At 37.6% G+C, this 22,210-nt stretch overlaps 1 protein-coding gene across 8 annotated transcripts in view; it reads right to left on the bottom strand.

Moving 5' to 3' along the window:
* TRIM2 (tripartite motif containing 2) overlaps positions 1-22,210 on the bottom strand; it is a 260,093-nt gene that overhangs the window by 86,167 nt on the left and 151,716 nt on the right. Inside the window, exons 9-12 of one of the 8 annotated variants that reach the window (XM_059922631.1) lie at positions 21,824-21,992; positions 20,695-20,765; positions 16,099-16,239; positions 6,105-10,524 (exon numbers count right to left, since the gene is read on the bottom strand). The exons of 6 other annotated variants lie outside the window; for them this stretch is intronic. In XM_059922631.1, coding sequence (XP_059778614.1) covers positions 10,372-10,524; positions 16,099-16,239; positions 20,695-20,765; positions 21,824-21,992 — 534 coding nt within the window. In that variant the 3' untranslated portion in view covers positions 6,105-10,371. Of the gene's footprint in view, positions 1-6,104; positions 10,525-16,098; positions 16,240-20,694; positions 20,766-21,823; positions 21,993-22,210 lie in introns of those variants that run through there. One more of the 8 variants, XM_059922634.1, reaches the window with a different exon arrangement.

Here is a 22,210-nt window from a genome sequence, read left to right as displayed (position 1 = left end):
AACCGAGTTCCTAAAAAGCAATCTGAGATATGCTAAAACCTGGCACAACTGCCTCACTCTCAATCTGACTCTAAAAACCTCCAAAGAGCCCACGATGGCAATGGTGCCTGCTTGGTTAAAAGAAAAAAATAAGTGAGGAATGGAATTAGGTGTCAATAATACTAATGTTCGCATTAACTAGTTAGCAGTGTCATGTTTGGTCTTTTTCTCATTTTTGTTTCAACTCTCCTTCCAAGACTTTCACCTCTTTCAGACTTTCAATCTGTTATGGAATTTTAATCCTCCCAAAACCAAAACAAAGAAATTTCTGTAGTGTCCCTCCACTTTTAACAAAGGCTATTCTAATTATGATAACTTTTAGTGTTCATTTCATCACACAAAATATAGATCACAGACTTAATGAAAAACCCAAAAGTGTTATAAATACATCAGGAAAAATGTTGTGTGCCTATGTGTAAGCCAATGACTTGTTTACAATCAACTAAGAAGGACAAGAGTCCTTTACAAGAAAACAAACAAATAATCATCAAGTCCATACACCATTCAAGACTGAGAGCTTACTTATCCTCAAGACCTGTGGGGTGGGGGGATGGGAGGGAGTTCCCAACGAGGAGTAGAAAGATCCTGAGTTCACCTCTTCTCAAGGGCACACCAAAATCATAACTCTGTAAGTAGTAACCACTATCGATGAAAAGACTGAAACCTACTAGAAGAGCTCTTTTACAACAAAAGATATAAAGAAGGAACTGTGAGACAGGTAGAAGGGCCAGAGTTGTGATATAGTCAAGACCCTTACCCCTGGGTGGGTGACCTACACACGAAAGAATAGGTACAGTTGCAGAGGTTCTCCCAAAGGAGTGAGAGGTTCAAGCCCCAGGTTGGGCTTACCAGCCTAGGGGTCCTGCAAAAACCCCCAGAGTATTTGGCCTTGAAGGCCAGCAGGGTTTACTTCTGAGGGACCCAGAGGACTGAGGGAAATAGAAACTCCACTCTCAAAGGGGGCACACAAAATCTCACACACTCCAGGACCCATGGAAGAAGCAGTAATTTGAAAGGAGCCTGGGTCAGACCCACCTGCTGATCTTGGAGAGCCTCCTGGAGAGGCAGGAGGCAGCTGGAGTTCACCCTGCAGACACAGACACCGGGGGCAGCCATTCTGGGGAGACTGTTCTACCACAAACACAATGGTGCTGGCAAGCGCCATTCTGGAATCCTCCCTCTAGCTTATTAGTCTCAACACCCAGCCCCGCCACCACCCACCAGCCTGGAGGCACCAGTACTGGGACGACAACGAAGGCCAAGCAACTAACTGGCAGGGACACAGCCCCGCCCACCAGCAGATAGGCAACCTTAAGAATCCCTGAGCAGGACTTCCCTGGTGGCACAGTGGTTAAGAATCCGCCGGCCAATGCAGGGGACACGGGTTCGAGCCCTGGTCTGGGAAGATCCCACATGCCACGAAGCAACTAAGCCCGTGTGCCCCAACTACTGAGCCTGTGCTCTAGAGCCCGTGTGCCACAAATACTGAGCCGTGTGCCACAACTACTGAGCCCACGTGCCACAACTACTGAAGCCCGCATGCCTAGAGCCCATGCTCCACAACAAGAGAAGCCACCGCAATGAGAAGCCTGTGCTCCACAACAAAGAGTAGCCCCCGCTAGCCGCAACTAGAGAAAGCCAGTGCACAGCAACAAAGACCCAACACAGCCAAAAATAAATAAATAAATTAATTAAATAGCATTTAAAAAAAAAAGTCAATGTATTTCCCAAAGGCAGTAGTAAATACTGAGTATCTTTAAAAAAAAAAAAAAAAAAAGAATCTCTGAGCCATCCCTGGACATGGCCTTGCCCACCAGAAGGCCCAGGACCCAGCATCACACACCAGTACACAGGCATTAGACATGGGATCCCCAGGGCCCTGCAGCCAGAGAACCCTAGGACCAAGCCTGCCCACCAGTAGGCAGACACCAGCCTCAGAATCTACTGGACTCTGGACCCACCCACCAGTAAGCCTCCTCTAGCCTTCAGACCAGCAACACCCACCAGAGGAGGGACACCAGCCCTGGGACAACTACAGCCCTGCAGCCTGCCATGACAGGACCCAGCCCTGCCCACCAGCAGGCCAACACAAGCTTTGGAATACCCCAGACCCCACAGCCAGTTGTGTCAAGAACTGGTCCCACCCACCAGTGGTCCAACACCAGCTCCAGGACCCCTGGGTCCTACAGCCAGACCCCAGGACCTGGCTCACCCACCAGTGGTCAGGCACCAGCCCCAGAGTCTCCTGGGCCACGACTCTGTCCAACAGTGAGCCAGTGCTATCCCCAGGGCCCCCCAGGGTTCCAAAGCCAGCCACCTCATGACCCAGCCCCATCAACCAGTGGCTGGCAGCCTCCACACAAGGCAGGGCCTGGCAACCAACTGACCCAGGGCCAGCTACACCTACCAGACCACCCACAATAGTCAGCCCACCACAACAGAAGGACCCACGCAGCCCATGTAGGGGGCACCCCTAGAGCTTATAGCTCTGGTGACCAGAGGGGAGTGCACTGCTGGGATGCATAGGACTTCTAGAAAAGGCCACTTCTCCAAGGTGTGGAAACGTAACCAACCTACCAGATAGATAGAAATAAAAAAGGAAGTGAGGCAAAATGAGGCAACAGAAGACCATGTTCCAAATGAAGGAACAAGATAAAACCCTGGAGATAGGCAATCTACCCTAGAAAGAGTTCAAGCTAATGATAGCTAATGATCAAAGAACTGGAGGGAAGAATGGTTGCACAGAATGAGAAGTTAGAAGTTTTTAACGAAGAGTTAGAAAATATACAGAACAACCAAACAGAGATGAAGAATACAATAACTGAAATTTTAAAGTGCATTAGAAGGAATTAACAATAGACCAAATGATACAGAAGAATGGATCAGTGAGATGGAAGACAGAGTAGTGGATATCACTAAAGATGAATAGAAAAAAAGAATGGAAAGAAATGAGGATGGTTTAAGAGACTTCTGGGACAACATCAAGGGTACTGACATTCACATTATAGGGGTCCCAGAAGAAGAGAGGAAGGGGCAGAGAACATATGTGAAGACATAATAGCTGAAAAATGCCCTAACTTGGGACAAGAAATAGACATCCAAGTCCAGGAAGCGCAGAAAGTCCCAAACAGGATCAACCCAAAGAGGATCACACTAAGACACTTTGTAATTAAAATGAAAAGATAAAGAGAGAATATTAAAAGCAACAAGCTACATACAAGGGAACTCCCATAAGGCTATCAGCTGACTTTTCAGCAGAAACTCTGCAGGCCACAAGGGAGTGGCACAATATATTTAAAGTGATGAAATGGAAAAACCTACTACCAAGAATAACTGCCAAGGCTCTCAATTCAGATTTGATGGAGAAATCCAAAGTTTTACCCACAAGCAAAAGCTAAAAGAGTTCAGCACCACCAAACGAGCTTTATAAGAAATGTTAAAGAGACTTCTCTAAGCAAAAAAGGCCACAACTAGAAATATGAAGATTATGAAAGGAAAAAGCTCATTGGTAAAGACAAACATACAGTAAAGGTAGTAAATCAACCATGTACAAAGCTAGTAGGGTTAAAAGACAAAAGCAGTAAAATCATCTATATCCACATTACGCAGTTAAGGGATACACGAAACAAATAGATGTAAAATATGATGTCAAAAACAGTAATCATGAGGGGAGGAGAGTAAAAGTGTAGAGTTGTTAAAATGTGTTTGAAATTAAGAGAGCAGCAACTTAAAATAATCATCTCTCTATCTATTTATAGATTGCTATATATAAACCTCATGGTAACCACAAACCAAAAATCTATTATACATACACACACAAAAGAGAAAGGAATCCAAACTCTTAGTCATCAAATCTTAAGGTAAGAGAACAAAAGAAGAAGAAAGGAACAGAAAAGAACTACAAAAACATCCCCAAACCAATTAAAAAAATGGCAATAAGGATTTACATACATGTCAACAATTACTTTAAGTGTAAATGGACTAAATGCTCTAATCAAAAGACCTAGAGTGGGGACTTCCCTGGTGGCACAGTGGTAAGAATCTACCTTCCAATGCAGGGGACGCGGGTTCAATCCCTGGTCAGGGAACTAGATCCCACATGCATGCCGCAACTAAGAGTTCGTATGCCACAACTAAGGAGCCCGTGAGCCGCAACTAAGGAGCACATGTGCCACAACTAAGGAGCCTGCAAGCCACAACTAAGACCCGGTGCAACCAAAATAAATAAATTAAAAAAAAAAAAGACATAGAGTGGTTGAATGGATACAAAAACAAGACCTGTATATATGCTGCGCACAAGAGACTCACTTCAGATCTAAAGACACACACAGATTGAAAGTGAGGGCATGGAAAAAGGTATTCCATGCAAATGTAGATCAAAAGCAAGCCAGAGTTGCATTACTAGTATCAGATAAAATAGACTTTAAAACAAAGACTGTTACAACAGACAAAGAAGGATTACATAATGATCAAGAGATCAATCCAAGAAGAAGATATAACAATTGTAAATATATATGCACCCAACATAGGACCACCTAAATACATAAAGCATACAGACATTAGGGAGAAACTGACAGTAAATAATAGTAGGGGACTTTTAATATCCCACTTACATCAATGGGCAGATCATCCAGACATAAAATAAATACGGAAATACTGGCCTTAAATAACACATTAGACCAGATGGACTTAATAAACATAGAACATTCTATCCAAAAGCAACAGAATACATCTCCTTTTCAAATACACATGGAATATTCTCCAGGACCGATGACATGCTAGGCCACAAAACAAGCCTCTGTAAATTGAAGAATATTGAAATCATATCAAGCATCTTTTCTGACCATAATGCTATGAGACTAGAAACTACAAGAAAAAAACTGCAAAAGCACAAACAGGTGGAGGCTAAACAATATGCTACTAAATGAACGGATCACTGAAAAAATCAAAGAAGAAATTAAAAAATACCTAGAGACAAATGAAAATGAAAACACAACAATCCAAAATCTATGGGATGCAACAAAAGCAGTTCTAAGAGGGAAGTTTATAGTATTACAAGACCAGAACCAGATGGGTTCACAGGAGAATTCCACCAGACATTTAGAGAAGAGTTAACACCTATCCTTCTTAAACTATTCCAAAAAATTGCAGAGGGAGGAACACTTCTGAACTCATTTTACAAGGCCAGCAGCACGCTGATACCAAAAGCAGACAAAGATATCACAAAAAAAGAAAATTACCGGCCAATATCACTGATGAACATAGATGCAAAAAACCTCAACAAAATATTCAATTCAAACTGAATTGAACAGTACATTAAATGGATCATATACCATGATCAAGTGGGATTTATCCCAGGGATTCAAGGATGTTTCAATGACAAAATTCAGCGTCCATTTATGATAAAAACTCTCAACAAAGTGGGTATAGGGGGATATACCTCAACATATTAAAGACTATATATAGTAAGCCCACAGCTAACAGTATACTCAACATACTCCACGATGAAAAGCTGAAGGCATTTCTTCTAAGCTCAGGAACAAGACAAGGATGCCCACGCTGATCACTTTTATTCAACATAGTATTGGAAGCCCTAGCCACAGTAATCAGAGGAGAAAAAGGAATAAAAGGAATCCAAATTGGAAAGAAGTAATTAAAACTGTCACTGTTTGCAGATGACATGATACTGTACATAGAAAATCCTCAAGATGGCACCAAAATCTATTAGAACTAATTAATATTAGAACTAATAAATTAATTCAGTAAATTTGCAGAGTACGAAATTAATATATATATATATATTATATAGAAATATATAATATATAGAAATATATAGAAAATATATAGAAATCTGTTGCATTTCTGTATATCAACAACAAATTATCAGAAAGAGAAATTACGAAAACAATCGCATTAACTAAACTTTTTCTCCCTAGTATAAACAGTTTGGTTGAGGTATTGAAATCTTCCACATGTTCTAGAACATACCTTCATTTATTCCTTCACTAAGAAAGAGAACAATAAATAGCTTAAATGTTTAAATAAATAAACATTCACCCTGGAAATGGAGAAAACAAACTTTATTATGATGATTTGAGATTTTGTGCATGGTAAAGATATACACATGAATCTTGTTTCTCCTATGTTTCAAGACAGAATTAATTTAAAGATTTATTGTAGACTAAAGCATCCAAAATACTGCGGTACGTAGGTAGCTATGAACATACAAACACTTTGATGCACAGCGTTCATTCTTTTCTTCAAATAGGCAGTCAGCATTTTGATTCATAAAAGAACAAATGATGAGAATATATCAGTATCAATGTCAGAGAGCGCAAGACTTAGTGTTCTATGCACAAAACATATGAAACAGACCTATAAAGGTGGAATGTACAAAATTTAAAAAGAAAAAAAAAGCAAGTGAAAACCCCTCATACTCATACATAGGATTGAAAGGCTATAGAATTAAGAATGATATAAAGAATTCTAAGAATACACTCTGTTCATGACAGAACATTCCCATGTCATAAAGCAAAAACATTGAGTTTAAGGCTGTGTTGCTTTCAAAAGTTACTGGAAGTGCTGTACATTCATTGGAACAACATAGCCAATTTATTCATCTGTTTTAGAATATTAATAGCTTTCATACATTCTCCACAAACAGACCACACAATCACTGCCACACAATTCATCTTCAGAAAGTTTAAGATTAACATCATGATTTGTAGCTTACGGTCATTTAAAACAAAACAAAAAAATTATTTATTTATACCAAATTTTTGATGGGCACTTCGTTTCCTTTATGGCAATGCTAGATTCCTAGTTATCAAAAATATTAAAATAATTGTAAAGTTTAAAACCCTGCAACATTTACAGAATGCAACAGTATTACGACTTTTGATTTTAAGCAAAATTAGACAATGTTTGCAGCAAATAACTTCAATTTTATCCTACCTGGAAATGTCTTATTTTTAAATTATATTAAAAATATTCCTCCTTTTTCAGAAGCTGGTGAATAGGGAGGATAAGATAGAGTCCAAATGTACATAAAGATTTTTCCCATCTGAACTAATCTGCAGATTACCTGATGCTTATTTGCTATTTTCTCCAGTTAACTCAATAGGTATTACCAAAGCATTTATGTGAACCCTTCAGTGTTAAGGATCCATAGACACTTGCTAGCGTACTGCTTTTCCAGTTAACTCCATTAGGACATACCCTGTATATTTAGTAGTAGAATCAAGTGTGTTCTAGTTGCATGGACCTGTTAGTATTTATTTGTTTCAAATCTAGTCAAAGAGTAAATTAAAAGAAGGAAACTTGGGGACTTTAGTTACTAGGGATTAAAGTTTGATCAAGATACTAAGAACCATTTTTTTAAAAATGGCTAACAGTCATAAAGGCTTTTTATTCATGTGTTTCTAGGTGGTGAAGTGACTCTCCACCCACCTCCCTGTGTCCAGCAGGGGAGGTCTGTGTCAGAGATACAGTTACTAATATCTATAAGAGGGGAGGGAATGCATGGTCACCTACCTTTACATTCTAACTGGCAACATTTTGCCATAAGTGCCCAGGGGAAATCTGAATGGGTAATTTTTCAGTGCTACTTATCGTGAATGTATGACAGGTTCTGTACACTTGACAAAGAGAAATCAAACAATAATGGTAGCCCAGAAAAAAAGTCACTTATTTTACTATCCTTCTCAGTTTACTAGAAACCATTTTTCAAAGAATGTGACAAAGCTTCATTTAAATCTTGTCTATTCGTATCTTAGCAGCAGCACTTTTCCCCCTAAAATATGCTTACTAATACAGTAAATGCACATATGTATCCAAATTTGAAATGTTATCTATACTTTAACATATATGATTACACATATTTTGGGGAAAATATAGTGTTTCCTGGAGTGCCCATAGCATGTGTTTTAGTAACAGACAGTGGAACAGGTCTGAATCAAAGTATCTCTTCTTTCATTCCAGTTTCATTCCAATATTGACATGTAAAAAAATTAGCTTTGTATTCAATCTACTATCGAGATATCCAGTCTCATATGGTATGATGGCTGGTTAATTTCTAAATTCACAAGTATAATTTAAATGTGCAAAAAAACCTCTTTAAGTAAACTAGTCTTAAGATCAACGGCCTATGACAGAATCTACATAGGAAGCCATTTTTACTTGTGAAAATAAACTGAAATTCATTTAACCAATTTAAAAAGTTTCCTTTTAAACATTCCAGGAGTTATCAAGGGTCTAGCTTATCTTTTATGCAGAATGTTAATAAACGGTAAAATGAAATTCCCTCACTAGAGTGTAAGCTCCAAGGGGGCAGGGATTTTTGTCTGTTTTATCCATTACTTTATCCCCAGTGCCTAGAATAGCCTCTGGCACCCAGTAAGCGCTCATTAAATATGAATGTTTAAATTCAAAGACTTATTTCACTGACGTTAGGAAACAGTGTCTTAGTTTAACATTCTAAAAATGTTATTGATTTATATAACTTTATCACGGACAGTCTCAATTATTTTGAAAATTCTACCTAACTAAAAAAATACTAAACCTAAATGTAAATCTTCCTGAAAAAAATTTTTTTCAGAGGTTGATTTGGGCATAATAAATTTGATAGATAATTGGAAGATTTCCCTTCTAAATTTAAAGAAGTCCTGTATAAGAGAATGGCTGAATTATAAATTAATAAGCAAGAAACATCACATTCATATAGTTATACATGTGGGAAATGTTATAGTACAGTTCTAAGGTGCTTTCAGTGAAAAAGGTCCCAAAGTCATTATTGAAAATGCCAAACATGACATCCTGTTTGGTAGAACTGAGTAGAAAATTAAACAGTGGAAATAGACCACATCTTATTTTACAGTATTAGATTGACTAAATTATTCTCAACATTTTTCAAAATGCATTTATACTTAAAGTTAAATGTAACTCAAGTTCAAGTTTTTTTTCTTTTGACCTGTTTTTTGTTTTGTTTTTGAAAGCACAGAAGGCCATTTTCTGACTTAAAAGTCAGCCGATAACAAGCATTCCTGGAAAATGGCAAAAATTAAATCTGCTTTAGGGCTTGCTCTACTAGGACGGCTTTAAACTGTGCAGTAAGGAATGTGCTGAAGATGCTTCTGTCTTTCAGAGTGCTGCCTATTTCAATACACCGAAGATTCAGCTATATATATCTATATATGATACATTCTACCCTACCCTAATCATGTATATATAGTCCTTTAATGCCTCTACTAGTCATTAGACAATGATAAATAACCATAACATGCCCTTACCTGTAATGCTTTTGAGATAACACAACTTTGGTAACACTTGTTTCTAAAAGGAAACCATTGATCAATCACATGCCTTTGGTTGACACCATCAGTCCTCCAAAGGGCTGCTTATGGCTCTCTGTCCTAGGATACTGGTGTCCTACTACATGTGCTGACATTTTGCAGGAGGTAAAGCTTTCGCATTCGTGAAGTGGAAGAGGAGAGACACATGTGAGAACGTGGCACAGAAAACGTGACTGACTTTTTCTTGATTACATTCCAGTGCATTAATCTGGAGTTAACGGGGCTGGTGTAATATGCTTTTCAAAGTATTAGGAATTTCAGGATTTCCTGAAAATGAACTTTGTTTTTTGATACAAGGTGAGCAGGAGAGAGATGAAAAGAACACATGAAGAAGATCTTCGCTCTAACTCAGAAAGGATGGGAAATTTGCATTGATTTTTTTAAGTGCTAAACTCAAGACGCTTGCTAATCCCAGCTGGGAGGATTTTGCAAGACAGTTTCCGTTTTTCCCAAAGTAATTTATATGTAGCTACTGATAACCAAAAAAATGTCACAAGGGTAATACCTACTGTAAAAGTGAGGTTAGAAGATCCCCTGGGTCTTGTGACCGAGTTAAATAAAGTATATAACTATAACAGATTTTGTTTTTGTTTTGTTTTTGGAAGCTCTGCACAAAAGCTACCACTCACAGGATTAACAAATACCTTTACATATTCTAGTTGCTTTTTAATGCTTATTTGATTTGCAAAATTAGTTTAACTACATAAATCCCTGTCCTATAAGCCATAGTTCACAGGTGTAAAACTCTGAAGTTTTTATAGATTCAGTAGAAGAGATTTCTTTTTTTTTCAACCCTAAATGTGGATTATGGAAATCAGATATGCAGTTTTTAAGGAAATCGTTACATTCAGAAATAACCTTGGAAAGTTCACCGATGATTCCTTCTAGCATGAACAGTCTAGTATAATCTGGTCTTGCGTCGAGAAATCCATTCCAGTTTATAGTGTAAGATCTTTGTAAGGGGGTGTCCAGTTGCCCACTGTTACTGTAAGTACCGATACACCTTGAAACAGTGGTTTCCAGAGTCTGCAACCACCACGTGGCCGTCTGAAGTTAGGGCCAGGCCTTGGGGGCCATAGAGTGGGTCAGCAGATGTGTTAATGTAGGACAAAAACGATCCACTTCCATCAAAAACCTGTAAATATAAAGTCAGAGTGTAATAGGAAAAGTTACAGTAGTACGATGAAACAGGGGTTAGACAACCCTTGATGTTAATGTTTTTAATATAGAAACACGTGTGCAACCCCCCAGGTTTGTTCAGGCCACTATCACAGAAAACCCCTCCCTCCACTTACCTTGCTCTCCCTCCCCTCACTCTCTATGCCCCACAGTCACTGACAAGGAATGTGCCATTGGCCATAGGATCTCACTTATACTGTTACAGTGGTCACATGTGAGGGGAATGGCCCTGGGTGCTGCCTGAAGAATAAATGATCCTTATTTCTCACTCTAAGCTTTCACTTTTTCCCTTTCCAGCCTCACATCCTTCTTTTATTCCCAATCATAAGAGAGAAAAATCAGCAACTAGACCACAGAAGAATGTCCTGAGTCACAATGTGCAACGAGAAAATAGAAATTACTTTTTTCCTTTTCAGAAAAGAGTAAGTTATACGAAGTCAATGGTTCAACATGTACATTTAGATAGAAAGTGGTCTTTTTTGGTCTGTAAGCTTCTGCTATGAGGAAATAAGAGGAACACTCCTCCTTCCCAGGCCCAGGCTGGTTTCTTTCAACCATTCTGGGTGGCCCGTAGGGTGTTTCAAAAGGCAGGTGTGATGAGGGCCACAATATAAACAGCTTAGCATCTGTGGTCCTATATAGAACTGCTCTGTGAACTTCGTTCCCTGTCTGCTTCCGGCTTCCCATCAGATATAGACGCCTCTTTAAAATGTAGGAGGTCCACTGGGATAATTAAGCAAGATAAATATACTAGAGAAATTAAAGCATACAGTATTACATTTAAAGTCTCAACCCTTTTCCTGAGAAGTGGATACCTATATCAGATTCAACTGCTCAGCTGCTGTCCTCACAGTAACATCAGAATGCTCCTAGATTTACCCAGAGCACCCTGTGGTCCCAGGTGCACTGCACAGACCCACACAGGCGAGGATGAATTGCCCTGTCTGTAAATGCATGTTTAGATACATGCAGGTGACTACACAAGAGACATGGGAGAAAAGAAAAGTGTTTCTTCAGTGAGGACTGAAAAGCTTTGCTCTTAATTTAGAGGAAAATCAAAATTTTGTGTCACGGTCCCCTCTGGTAGTCTGACAAAGACTATAGAGCCCATCTCAAAATAGTGTTTTAATGGGTTTTTTCCAGAATGTAACCAGTTTTATTATTATTTATATCCAATCAAAATGCCAAATGCCATTCAAGATACCATTATTCCTAAAGCATGGAAACATATTTGAATTAATTATTGTTACTCTCTTTTTTGGTTCACTTTTTATTTTGAAATAGTTATAGATTCATAAGAAAGTTGCAAAGATAGTACAGAGAGATTCTGCGTACCCTTCATCCAGTTCCTCCCAATGGTTACATCTTCTGTACCTGTAGTACAATATTAAACCCAGCAAACTGACATTGGAATGTGTGTGTATAGTTGTACATTTTATCACAAGTATAGATTAATGTAGCCACTGCAACCAACATACAGAACTATTCCATCATCACAAAGATCTGCCTCATGCTGCCTCTTTATAGTCACACCCACTCCCCTTCTCCCACCATCTCTAACTCTTGCCAACCACTATCTGTTTTCCTTCTCTATAATTTTGTCATTTTTAGAATGTTACCTAAATGGAATCATACAGCATGTGATCTTTTGAAAGTGGCTTTTTTTCACTCAACATGATGCCCTTGACATGCATCTAAGTTGTTGAGGGTATCATCACTCTGTTCCTTTTTACTGCTGAGTATTATTCCATAGTGTGGATATACCAGTTTGTTTAGCCATTAACCTACTGAAAGACATCTTGGTTATTTTCAGTTTTTGGCTATAACAAATAAAGTTTCTATGAACAACAATGTAGAGGTTTTTCTGTGGACATAAGTTCTCATTTCTCTGGGATAAATACCCAGGAGTGCAATTACTGAGTTATATGGTAAGTGTATGCTTAATTTTTTAAGAACCTGGCAAACTATTTTCAAGGCTGACTGTCATTTTACATTCACACTAGCAATGTATGAGAAATCTAGTTTTTCTGCATGCTCACCAGCATTTGGTATTATCAATATTTTTAATTTTAGCTATTCTAATAAGTGTGTAGTAATATCTCATCATGGTCTTAATCTGAACTTCCCTAATGTCTAGTGATATAGAACATCTTTTCATGTTTATAACCTCTTCAGTGAAACTTCTCTTCATGTCTTTTGCCCATTTTCTAATTGGACTGTTTGGTTCTTTTATGTCGAATTCTGAAAATCATTATATATTCCAGGAATAAGTCCTCTGTCAGATAGTGTGGTTTATAAATATTTTCTACCAGTTTGTTGCTTATCTTTTTATCCTCTTAACAGAGTCTTTCATTGAACAAAAGTTTTTAATTTTGATAAAGTCCAGTTTATTGATTTTGTTTTTTTATGGATCATACTCTCAGTATTATGTCTAAATATTCTTTAGCAAGCCATATGTCCCAAAGATTTTCTCTTAGAATCTTCTAAAAGTTTTATAGTTTTACACTTTTCATTTAAATCTATAATCTTTTTTGAGTTAACTTTTACGTAAGATGAGGTTCCTTTTCTTTCCTTTATGGAGATCTTAATTGTTCTAGCACCTTTTGTTGAAAAGGTTACCATTCCTCCATTAAATTGTTTTTGTACCTTTGTCAAAAAGTCAGTTGGCTGCACACATGTGGGTCTATTTCTGGATTCTCTATGCTGTTCCCTTGACCTATGTGCCTATCCCTCCATTAATACCACCCAGTCTTGATTACTGCAGCTATAGAATAGCTATATAACAAGTCATGAACTCAGGTAGAGGGATTCTTCTCTCCTTTTTCAAAATTGTTTTAGCTATTCTAGTCCCTTTACTTTTCCACATACATTTTAAAATAATCTTGTCTATATCTACAAGAATTCCTGCTGGGATTTTGCGTTAAACCTGTATGTCAATTTGGGGAGAACAGACTTTTTTCTTGAGTCTTGCAATCCATGAACACAGTATGTCTCTCCACTTATTGAGATCTTCTTTTCTTTTTTTCATTAGCATGTGAGCTTTCAGATACACACACTAGACATGCTTTGTTATTATATCTAGATATTTCCAGGTTTTCAGCAATTTTAAGTGGTATTGTATTTAAAATTTTGGTTTCCATGTGTTCGTTGCTACTATATAGAAATACAATTGAGTTTTGTATGCTGATCTTGTATCCTATGACCCTGCTGAACTCTCTTATTAGTTCTAAGAACTGTTTTGTAGATTCCTTGATTTTTTTTATGTAAACAGTCATGTTCTCTCCAAATAGGGAGAGTTTCTTTCTTTCTTTCTAATTTGTAATCTTATTATTTCCCTTTCTTTCCTTATTGTATTGGTTGGAACTTCCAGCACTAATGTTGATTAAGAATGGTGAGAGCAAACATCCTTGCCTTGCTCCTGATCTTAGAGGAAAAGTTTTCATTCTTTCACCATTAGGTATGGTGTTAGCAGTAGGTTTTCATAGACATTCTTTATCAAATTGAGAAAGTTCCTGTATATTCCTAGTTTTCTGAGATTTTTAAATCACGAATAGGTATTGAATCTTATCAAATGGTTTTTTCTGCATAAATTGATATGATCATATTATTTTTATTCCTTGGCCTTTTAACGGGGTGGATTACATTGATTTTTTAAAAAATTCTTCCTTTATTACATTGATTTTTAAATACTGAATCAGCCTTGCGTTCTTGGAAAAAACCCCACTTGGCCGTGGAAAGATTTTCACATATTGCTGAATTTTATTTCCTAACATTTTAAGGAATATTAAAATATTCCTCATCTATATTCATGAGGAATATGGTCTGTACGTTTCTTTTTTGTACTGTCTTAGTCTGATTTTGGTATCATGGTATCAGAAGCTGAGTTGGAAAGTGAATTGTAAAGTGTTCCCCTGTCTTCTATTTTCTAGAAGAAACTGAACTGGTGCTAACTCTTCTTTAAATATTTGGTAGAATTCTCCAGTGAAACTTTCTGAGTCTGGAGATTTCCTTTGGGGGAGTTTTTAAATTATGAACTAAATTTCCTTAATAGCTGTAGAGCTATTCAAATTATTTACTTTATATTGGGTGAGTTGAGGAGTTTGTACTTTTTGAGAAATTGGTCCATTTCATCTAAGTTGCCAAATTGATGCGTGTAGAGTTGTTCACAGAATTCCTTACTATTTTTTTGATGTCTGCAGGGTCTGTAGTGATACTAGCATTTTCTGTCTTTTTTTCTTTGTCGGTCTTGCTAGAGGTTTGTTAGCTTTACTGATCTTTTCAAAGAATAACTGTTTCATTGATTTCCTCTTGAATGTAAATGATTTCTGATACTACCTTCACTATTTCCTTCCTTCAGCTTGCTTTCAGTTTTTGCTCTTCTTCTTCTAGCTTCTTGAGGTGGGAGCTTGGGTTCTTGATTAGAGACATATTCTCTTTTCTAATGTAAGCATTTAGTGTTATTAGTTTCCCTTGCAGGTAGAATGGTGGTTACCAGAGGGTAGGGATAGGGGAGAAATTGGTCAAAGTGCACAAACTTCCAGTTAGAAGATGAATACGTCCTGGGGATCTAATGCGCAGGGTGCTGATTACAGTGATAATACTGTGTTATGTACTGGAAAGTTGCTAAGAGAGTACATCTAAGTGTTCTTACCACAAAAAAAGAAATGGTAATTATGTGATGTGATTTTGAAATATATAAGTGTATCAAATCAACATGCTGTATACCTTAAACTTATACAATGTTCTATGTCAATTACATCTCAATAGAGCTGGGGGAAAAGAATTCCCTCTTGGCAATGTTTTAGCTGCATTCCACAAACTCTGATATGCAATATTTGCATTTTCATTCAGTCCAATATATTTTTAAATTTTCCTTGAGACCTCCTCTTTGACTCATGGGTTATTTAGCAAAGTAATGTTTTTAAATGCATAAGACAAAATACATGGGATTATAAAGGAAAACAATTATATTAAAATAGAGTTATCAAAGTGCTACAGAACTGTGATATAGTAATATGTGTGCTTTTTAAATTAACACATTAAATAACAAGGAACAACGATAGGTCTAATGATGACTGTAATTTTTAAGTAGTGATCAGTATAAATGATAATTTGAGATGTCTACAATTGTAATACGAAAATTTCTGTAATTTCTCTTGGTGACAAAGTTATAGGTATTACTGTAAGTACTGTGATTATTGCCTATATTCATAATTAAAGGAAATTATAATTTTCAGTTAGAAATTAGTAAAAATAATGATGTAATATTTTTGTTCAGTGGATCGCTTAAATTCTAGCTACAGACGCTTTTGGGGTGTGTGGGATACACGCTAAGAATCCCTGATTTAGAGGGTTTCACTCCGGTAATATGTTGACTTTTTTCTACTCCACCTTCTTTAGTTTGATTATTTACAGTCTAATTACCTAACCAATGAACAAATGGAAAACATTCCAGTCTGGGGTACAGATGATTCTCCACTTTCAACAAACACCAATCACTCTAAACAAATAAATCCGTATTTTAATCTACCTGGATCCTGCTGTTTCCCCAGTCTGCTACAATGATGTTTCCATTTGAATCCACTGCTACACCCGTTGGAGCATTAAACTGCCCATTTCCTTCTCCATTTGAGCCAAACTTCAACATGAATTCTCCTTCCTGATTAAACACCTGTATGAAATATTTTAAGATTATTTTATTTTAAATTAAAATAGTTAAGCAAACATTATGGCTTTTAAAAATATCTGAGCAGGTTATTTAAGACATTCTTAAAAAAGAGGGGGAAGTCTACAAGCTACACCTCCATTCACTTGTGGTTCCCCAATTTACTGTCTAAATCTGATTTAGCATTTGTTAACCACTTCTTTTTCTAGCTTATATCTGGTTATATTGCTATGTGAAAAGACTTCTGTTATAAATTATAAAATATATACAAACATAAGCTAATACGAGTAAGTAGAGCTGTAATTTCCAACATTATTCTTTCTGCGTTTAAATTAACAGCTAATTTCAAGAACAGGCATTGTACTTCTAACAGGATGGATGATCACTCAAAGTTGAATCAGAAAGTAAGAGCTTTTTGTTAAGCCAGATACTCAGAATTTACTACCATTCTACTAAGTCAACATAACAAGAAAGGGTGGTAGGCTGGACCACGCATTTATAATAAGGAAAATTCATCGAGTGAGTGAGTGCGTGTGTGCGTGTATGTGTGTGTGATGGCAGCAGGTGAGGAATAAGTAAAGGGCTTTTTAAAATAGATTTTCTCAGAATATATTTTAGTTAGAATAGAGAGTTTATACGACCCAAAGGCTTTGATGAATAGAGCCCATGAGAGAGGGAGGCTGACAGAAGTTGGGGCTAAACAGAACTCTTAAGAACTCTCAAATTCTCTAACATCTGATATGGTCAAGCACTGGGCTCTTGTAGTTAATTAAATATTCTTATTAATAGAGTGTTACTGTATATGTATCAACTGCAGATTACTCAGATTACTAATCTTGAGAGAATTAAAATTTTAATATGTGTTTAATGATAAGACTATAGTAAGTATGATTTTATCTCGATGATTCTGGTGATACTTTGAAACGTCAGGAATTATTTTAAGCTTCCATTATCATGCAACACGTGTAGAAGTACTCATTAACGAATCAGAAAGTGTTACATACAAGGCGCCCATGAGGATAAGGTTCCTAAAATATGGACCTGAGAGAGGTCACTATATCTGAGCACAGATCTAATCTGAAGATGATCTCTGGACCTTTTAGGGATTCTCCTATTGCCATCTCTGTGGTTATAAAAGATTAAAATGATGCTATTTCTTTTAGGTTTTTTTTGTCTTTTTGTTTTTGGTTTTTGGGGTTTTTTCCACCGCACCACACGGCATGCGGGATCTTAGTTTCCTGACCAGGGATCGAACCCACATGCCCTGCAGCAGAAGCGTGGAGTCTTAACCACTGGACCACCAGGGAAGTCCCTCTTTTAGTTTCTTATGATGGGAAAGTGAGACACTTCCATCTCTAAAGCCTAAAAAAAAGTAAAAAAAAGTAAAAAGTAAAAAAAAGTCATGACCACTTCCTGAATTAATTACATACTTGCCAAGTAAGTAAGCTACCTCTTTGATTCTTTGGAAAGGACAGAGACAGGAGCCAGCTTTTCCTAAGATATCATTTAAAATCTTTCCTGACTCTTTTTATCTCCTTCACATAAACATTCTAGTTTTAAAGACCAAAAGGAGTGTTTATATGCCGGCGAGGACACGACTCATTATTCTCTGATCTTTCCCTTATTAAGTTGTACGGGGGAGGGATAAATTAGGAGTTTGGAATTAATATATACACACTACTGTAAACAAAATAGACAATCAACAAGGACCTACTCTATAGCACAGGGAACTCTACTAAATATTCTGTAATAACCTAAGTGGGAAAAGAATCTGAAAAAGAATAGATATATATATATATACATGTATAACCAAATCAGTTTGTTGTATACCTGAAAACACAACGTTGTAAATCAACTGTACTCCAATACAAAATAAATATGAAAAAAGAAGTTGTACAAATAATTTTTTTGTTTGTGTTTATCTTTCTGAGTTAGTATGTTTTCCTTGGCGTAATTCAAACAGCTTACGTGCTTCTGCTCCATTTTGAAATAATGGAGAAGGCCAAATTTAGTCTTAACTGTTTTGCAATGAGAAAAAGGTATAAAGTGAAGGTAGCTAAAGAACTAACTAGCCCACTCATTAGCCCTGACCTATAGGTCTGGTTTTTACATTTACCAACAGAGAAGTGACTTGAATACTAGAACTCTTGTTAACTGCCCTGTGTTATATAGGAAACAAAAGCCCAACTATTCCATAAAAGCTATATGGCAACAACTGTCAAAGAAAAGAGAGAAAACAAAATGACTGTTTTTTTTCCCCTCTAAATAAGAGGAAAATTGAGTTTAAATAACTAAATTACCTCTACACTACTGAAAACTTAAAGTGTTTTCATAATCTTAATAATGATGTCACATATTTTCTATTTTTCCCATCTAAAAATGTCATTCCATTATTTATAAATTATTCAGATGAAAACATATTAAGAGGCAGAAGTATGAGCTGAAATCTTTTTTATAGCTTTGCTTTTTGATAACAAATTTTTATAGCAAGTTTTTATAAGTCAGACGATAATCCTTTTCTGATTTCAAAATTCTGCTCACCTCAATACCACCTCCACTTGGAAGTCTTCCCTGACGATCTTAGCAATGGACATGTATTTTCTTCTGGATATCTATAGAACTTTATATGTACCTATTTTTTAAAAGTCATTCATTGCTCCTGCCTTGCAGTCTGGTCACTCACATATGTTTTATTTCCTCCTCCAGCACCCGTCAGGGCTGGTAAACAGGAGCCCTCCCACTTACCAACACTAGTTGGTTCAGAGAGCTGCCTGGGGCGTGGGGACGGGGAAGGCTCGGAGGCCACAGGTGTGCTTAGTAGAAAAGAGCAACCTGATTAACGTCACTGTCTTCTAGTGGGGGTGGGCAGCACATATGCCAGGCTTTGCTGGCCTTTGACACTGTTAAGATCTATATGCATTTTCTTCTCGTTGAATGCGCTACAGTTAAACGAAGGATTCCTCTATAAAGAGAGTGAAGGGCAGGAAGCGTAATAATAGTCAAGTTATCCTTTTATAGTTATGCTCATCACACAGGACTGTTACAGCCCCCTGGGAGGACCCTCACAAGCCCAGGCCCTGCTGCCTCTTTGCTCTCTGTTTCTCTCCTCCTCCAAAGATTTTCCCACTGTCCTCTTCCTTTTACCAAGGCTGGGCATTGAGGGAGGTGGGCGAGATGGGGATGGAGTCCCACCACTATGGTAGCAACTCTGGAGAGACTACACAGCAGGAAGCAGCCTTACAAGTAAGCAGCAGCGGGCACCATTTCCCCTCATCCTGCCCCGTCACCATGGCCCACTGTGCTCTCCTCTTTGCACAGGGACTTGACACCCATCTCAAAAGCTCAAGGCCTTTCCATTTACTCAGGTTAAAAGTACCTTCTTCCAGGAAGAGCTGGGGAAACGAAGCAGTGAAGAGAGAGTACCTTAGGGCGTTAAAATCCTATCCCCATCTAGCTATTCTAGCTGTCAACAATGGCAAATTGTTTTTAGAGTTTGGTTGCTCAATGGTTGTCTCTAAGTGCAAACTTTAGTCATTGGCCTACCACCTCTGCTGTTTTCTTATCCTCCCTCACATTTGAAATGCCTCACTTTGAAAAATTTAAATGAATTTCCTTACAAGGAAAGCTTTATATCACTTCTATAAGTGCAAACCAGTATGACTTGATGTAAACAGAAGGTAACTCTAAAAATATATACACAACTCTTAAAAGAAAAATGTCTTCCAGTGCACTGCCCAGGACCACCTGGCCTCCCCTTCAATGGAACACACATCACACTTTGAGAAGCTTGGTCTAGAATGTTATTAAACATTTTCTCTTTTCAGTAAGTGAGACATTGGTTTTCAATCACTTTAGTATTTCCTGGTTTGCTCATAATAAAGGTCAAATCTCTCTTCTCTCCTCTACCTAGTAAGAAAGATGTACTACTCTATTTGGGAGAGGGGGTGAGAGTTGTTTTCTCAGGAACACCAAGCGTGTGAAAGGATTCTAAGATGTATGAAATACACTACATGAATGCATGCCAGGGCTATTTCCCTCCCCACATCTGTTGCTGTAGCAGAGTCCTGATATCTAATTTTGTTTGAAAGGTCTTATAATGCAGAAAATTGAAAAAAGTGATCCATTTTAATTTACTGAATAGCCACGAAACGTTAAGCTTCAGAAAGCTCTGCCTCTCTAAGTTCAAGCAATTGCTTTTTTGAATTTCATTTTCAAGTTATCTCCATTTACACCAGTTTCAAATTAAGAAACTTATTGCCACCATATTTTGTTCACTTTTCTGACTCGCCAAAGTCTGTATGTCCAAATTAAAACCCGCATCTTTAAGGAGAAACAAAAATCTACTCTTTTCGGCTACCTCCCCTAGGTTCTGTGGGTATATATGAGTGTTATGTTTTCTCCCAGACTGAGTCCTCAATAAAAGCAGTTAAAAGTTAACAACAATTGATGTGTTTATGGTACCTTGACAGAATGATTATGGAAATCTGTAACAATAATCTCATTATTGCTATTTACAGCTGCGAAATGGGGACCTGAAATAAAGATAGGAAAAAATATGTGATGACCATAACAACTAAAATGATTACAACAACACAGTAGTTACGAAACTTCATATATTAACTTAGTTATTTAAGAAAGAACAAAGAATCGTAAACTCAGTCCTTGAAAGGTCATTCAGCCTGACCTCTGGCTCCAGATAACATGAATTCGATAGCATTCTACACTTGTGACTGTCTACTCTGCCTTCTTCCAGATCAAGCTAAGAGTTCCAGCAGCCCTCATGAAGTGGAATGAACAATAAGCAACAGGATTCATTCTCCGCACCACCATCTGAAAGTCACATCTGCCAGCTTCCCTGATAGTCACATAGGACCCTCAGCTCTCACTGAGGAGAGACATAGTAACTCTTAGCACCAATATGTAACATTTTTTTCAAGTAGAGCAGAAACCCATACTTTATAATTTTGGGTGACATTCAGAACCTGGCAGAACTGGAGACAAAGCATAAAAGAAAGGTTATGCAAATTAACGTGAATTGCCAAAAGCATCCTTTCCAAAAGAAAATTAATCAACTGTTTTCAGCCTCTTCTTGCAGATGTAAAAAAGGAAGTGATTGCAAAGTGGCACACCAGAAAAAGAAGGAAAAGAGACCGCCCTTCCTGTGCTTAGCAAATATTCTAAACTCCTGCTCTCTTATAATCACCTAGACAGGTGAAAAGTACTCTCATTCAGAAGCTCTTTAAATAAAGCTAGGTGGAACCAGGAGGTTCTCCATGGTTCCTCAAACATTTTTATTTAAAAAATATTTTATTAAAGCTTATATTTTATTTAATGTTAATATTCGAAAGTTAGACTTCTGAGTTGTAAACTGCCACCAATAAAAGCCACACATGGGCTGCAGTTGAACTTACTGTGGGCGGAGTCATTGAGCAGCATCTAACCATGCTTTCGCTTAGTTTCCATCCCCAGTATCTTTCCCAAAGCCAGCAAAAACTCTGGGGATGAGGCGTCTTCAACATGCTCCAACATCATGCAAATGTGAGCAGAAGAGGCATAAAAAAGGGGGTTTACATATTACCATCGAGTGTACCTGCAAACTGCCTGTCCCCATTTCCTCGGCTACCAAACCTGGTGACTATTTTCCCGTTTGGCTGGAAGATAAACACGCAGCACGCCTTGTTATCCACCACGATGATGTGCCCATTGCGGTCCACAGAAACTCCTTTGGGCCCCATCAACTTTCCTGATCCGATTTTTGTCTGTTAGAAACAAGTGCAGAAATGAAGTTGAAAGCACTACAGAACATGAAGACAGACACTGGTGTCAGCAAACATTTACTTGACTGTTCAAACAGAGGTGCACAGTGCCACAATGAGTGTCTGTCTTGGAAAACTGTCTTTGTCACATCCATTATCTGTTACCGATATTTATAGGAAATCATTTTTTTAAGGAATCACTACCAAAAATGTTCTAGAAT

The sequence above is a fragment of the Balaenoptera ricei genome, chromosome 5, assembly GCF_028023285.1.
Source record: "Balaenoptera ricei isolate mBalRic1 chromosome 5, mBalRic1.hap2, whole genome shotgun sequence".
In the NCBI taxonomy this organism is placed as follows: domain Eukaryota; kingdom Metazoa; phylum Chordata; class Mammalia; order Artiodactyla; family Balaenopteridae; genus Balaenoptera; species Balaenoptera ricei.
This window is presented reverse-complemented; position numbering and strand designations above follow the sequence as displayed.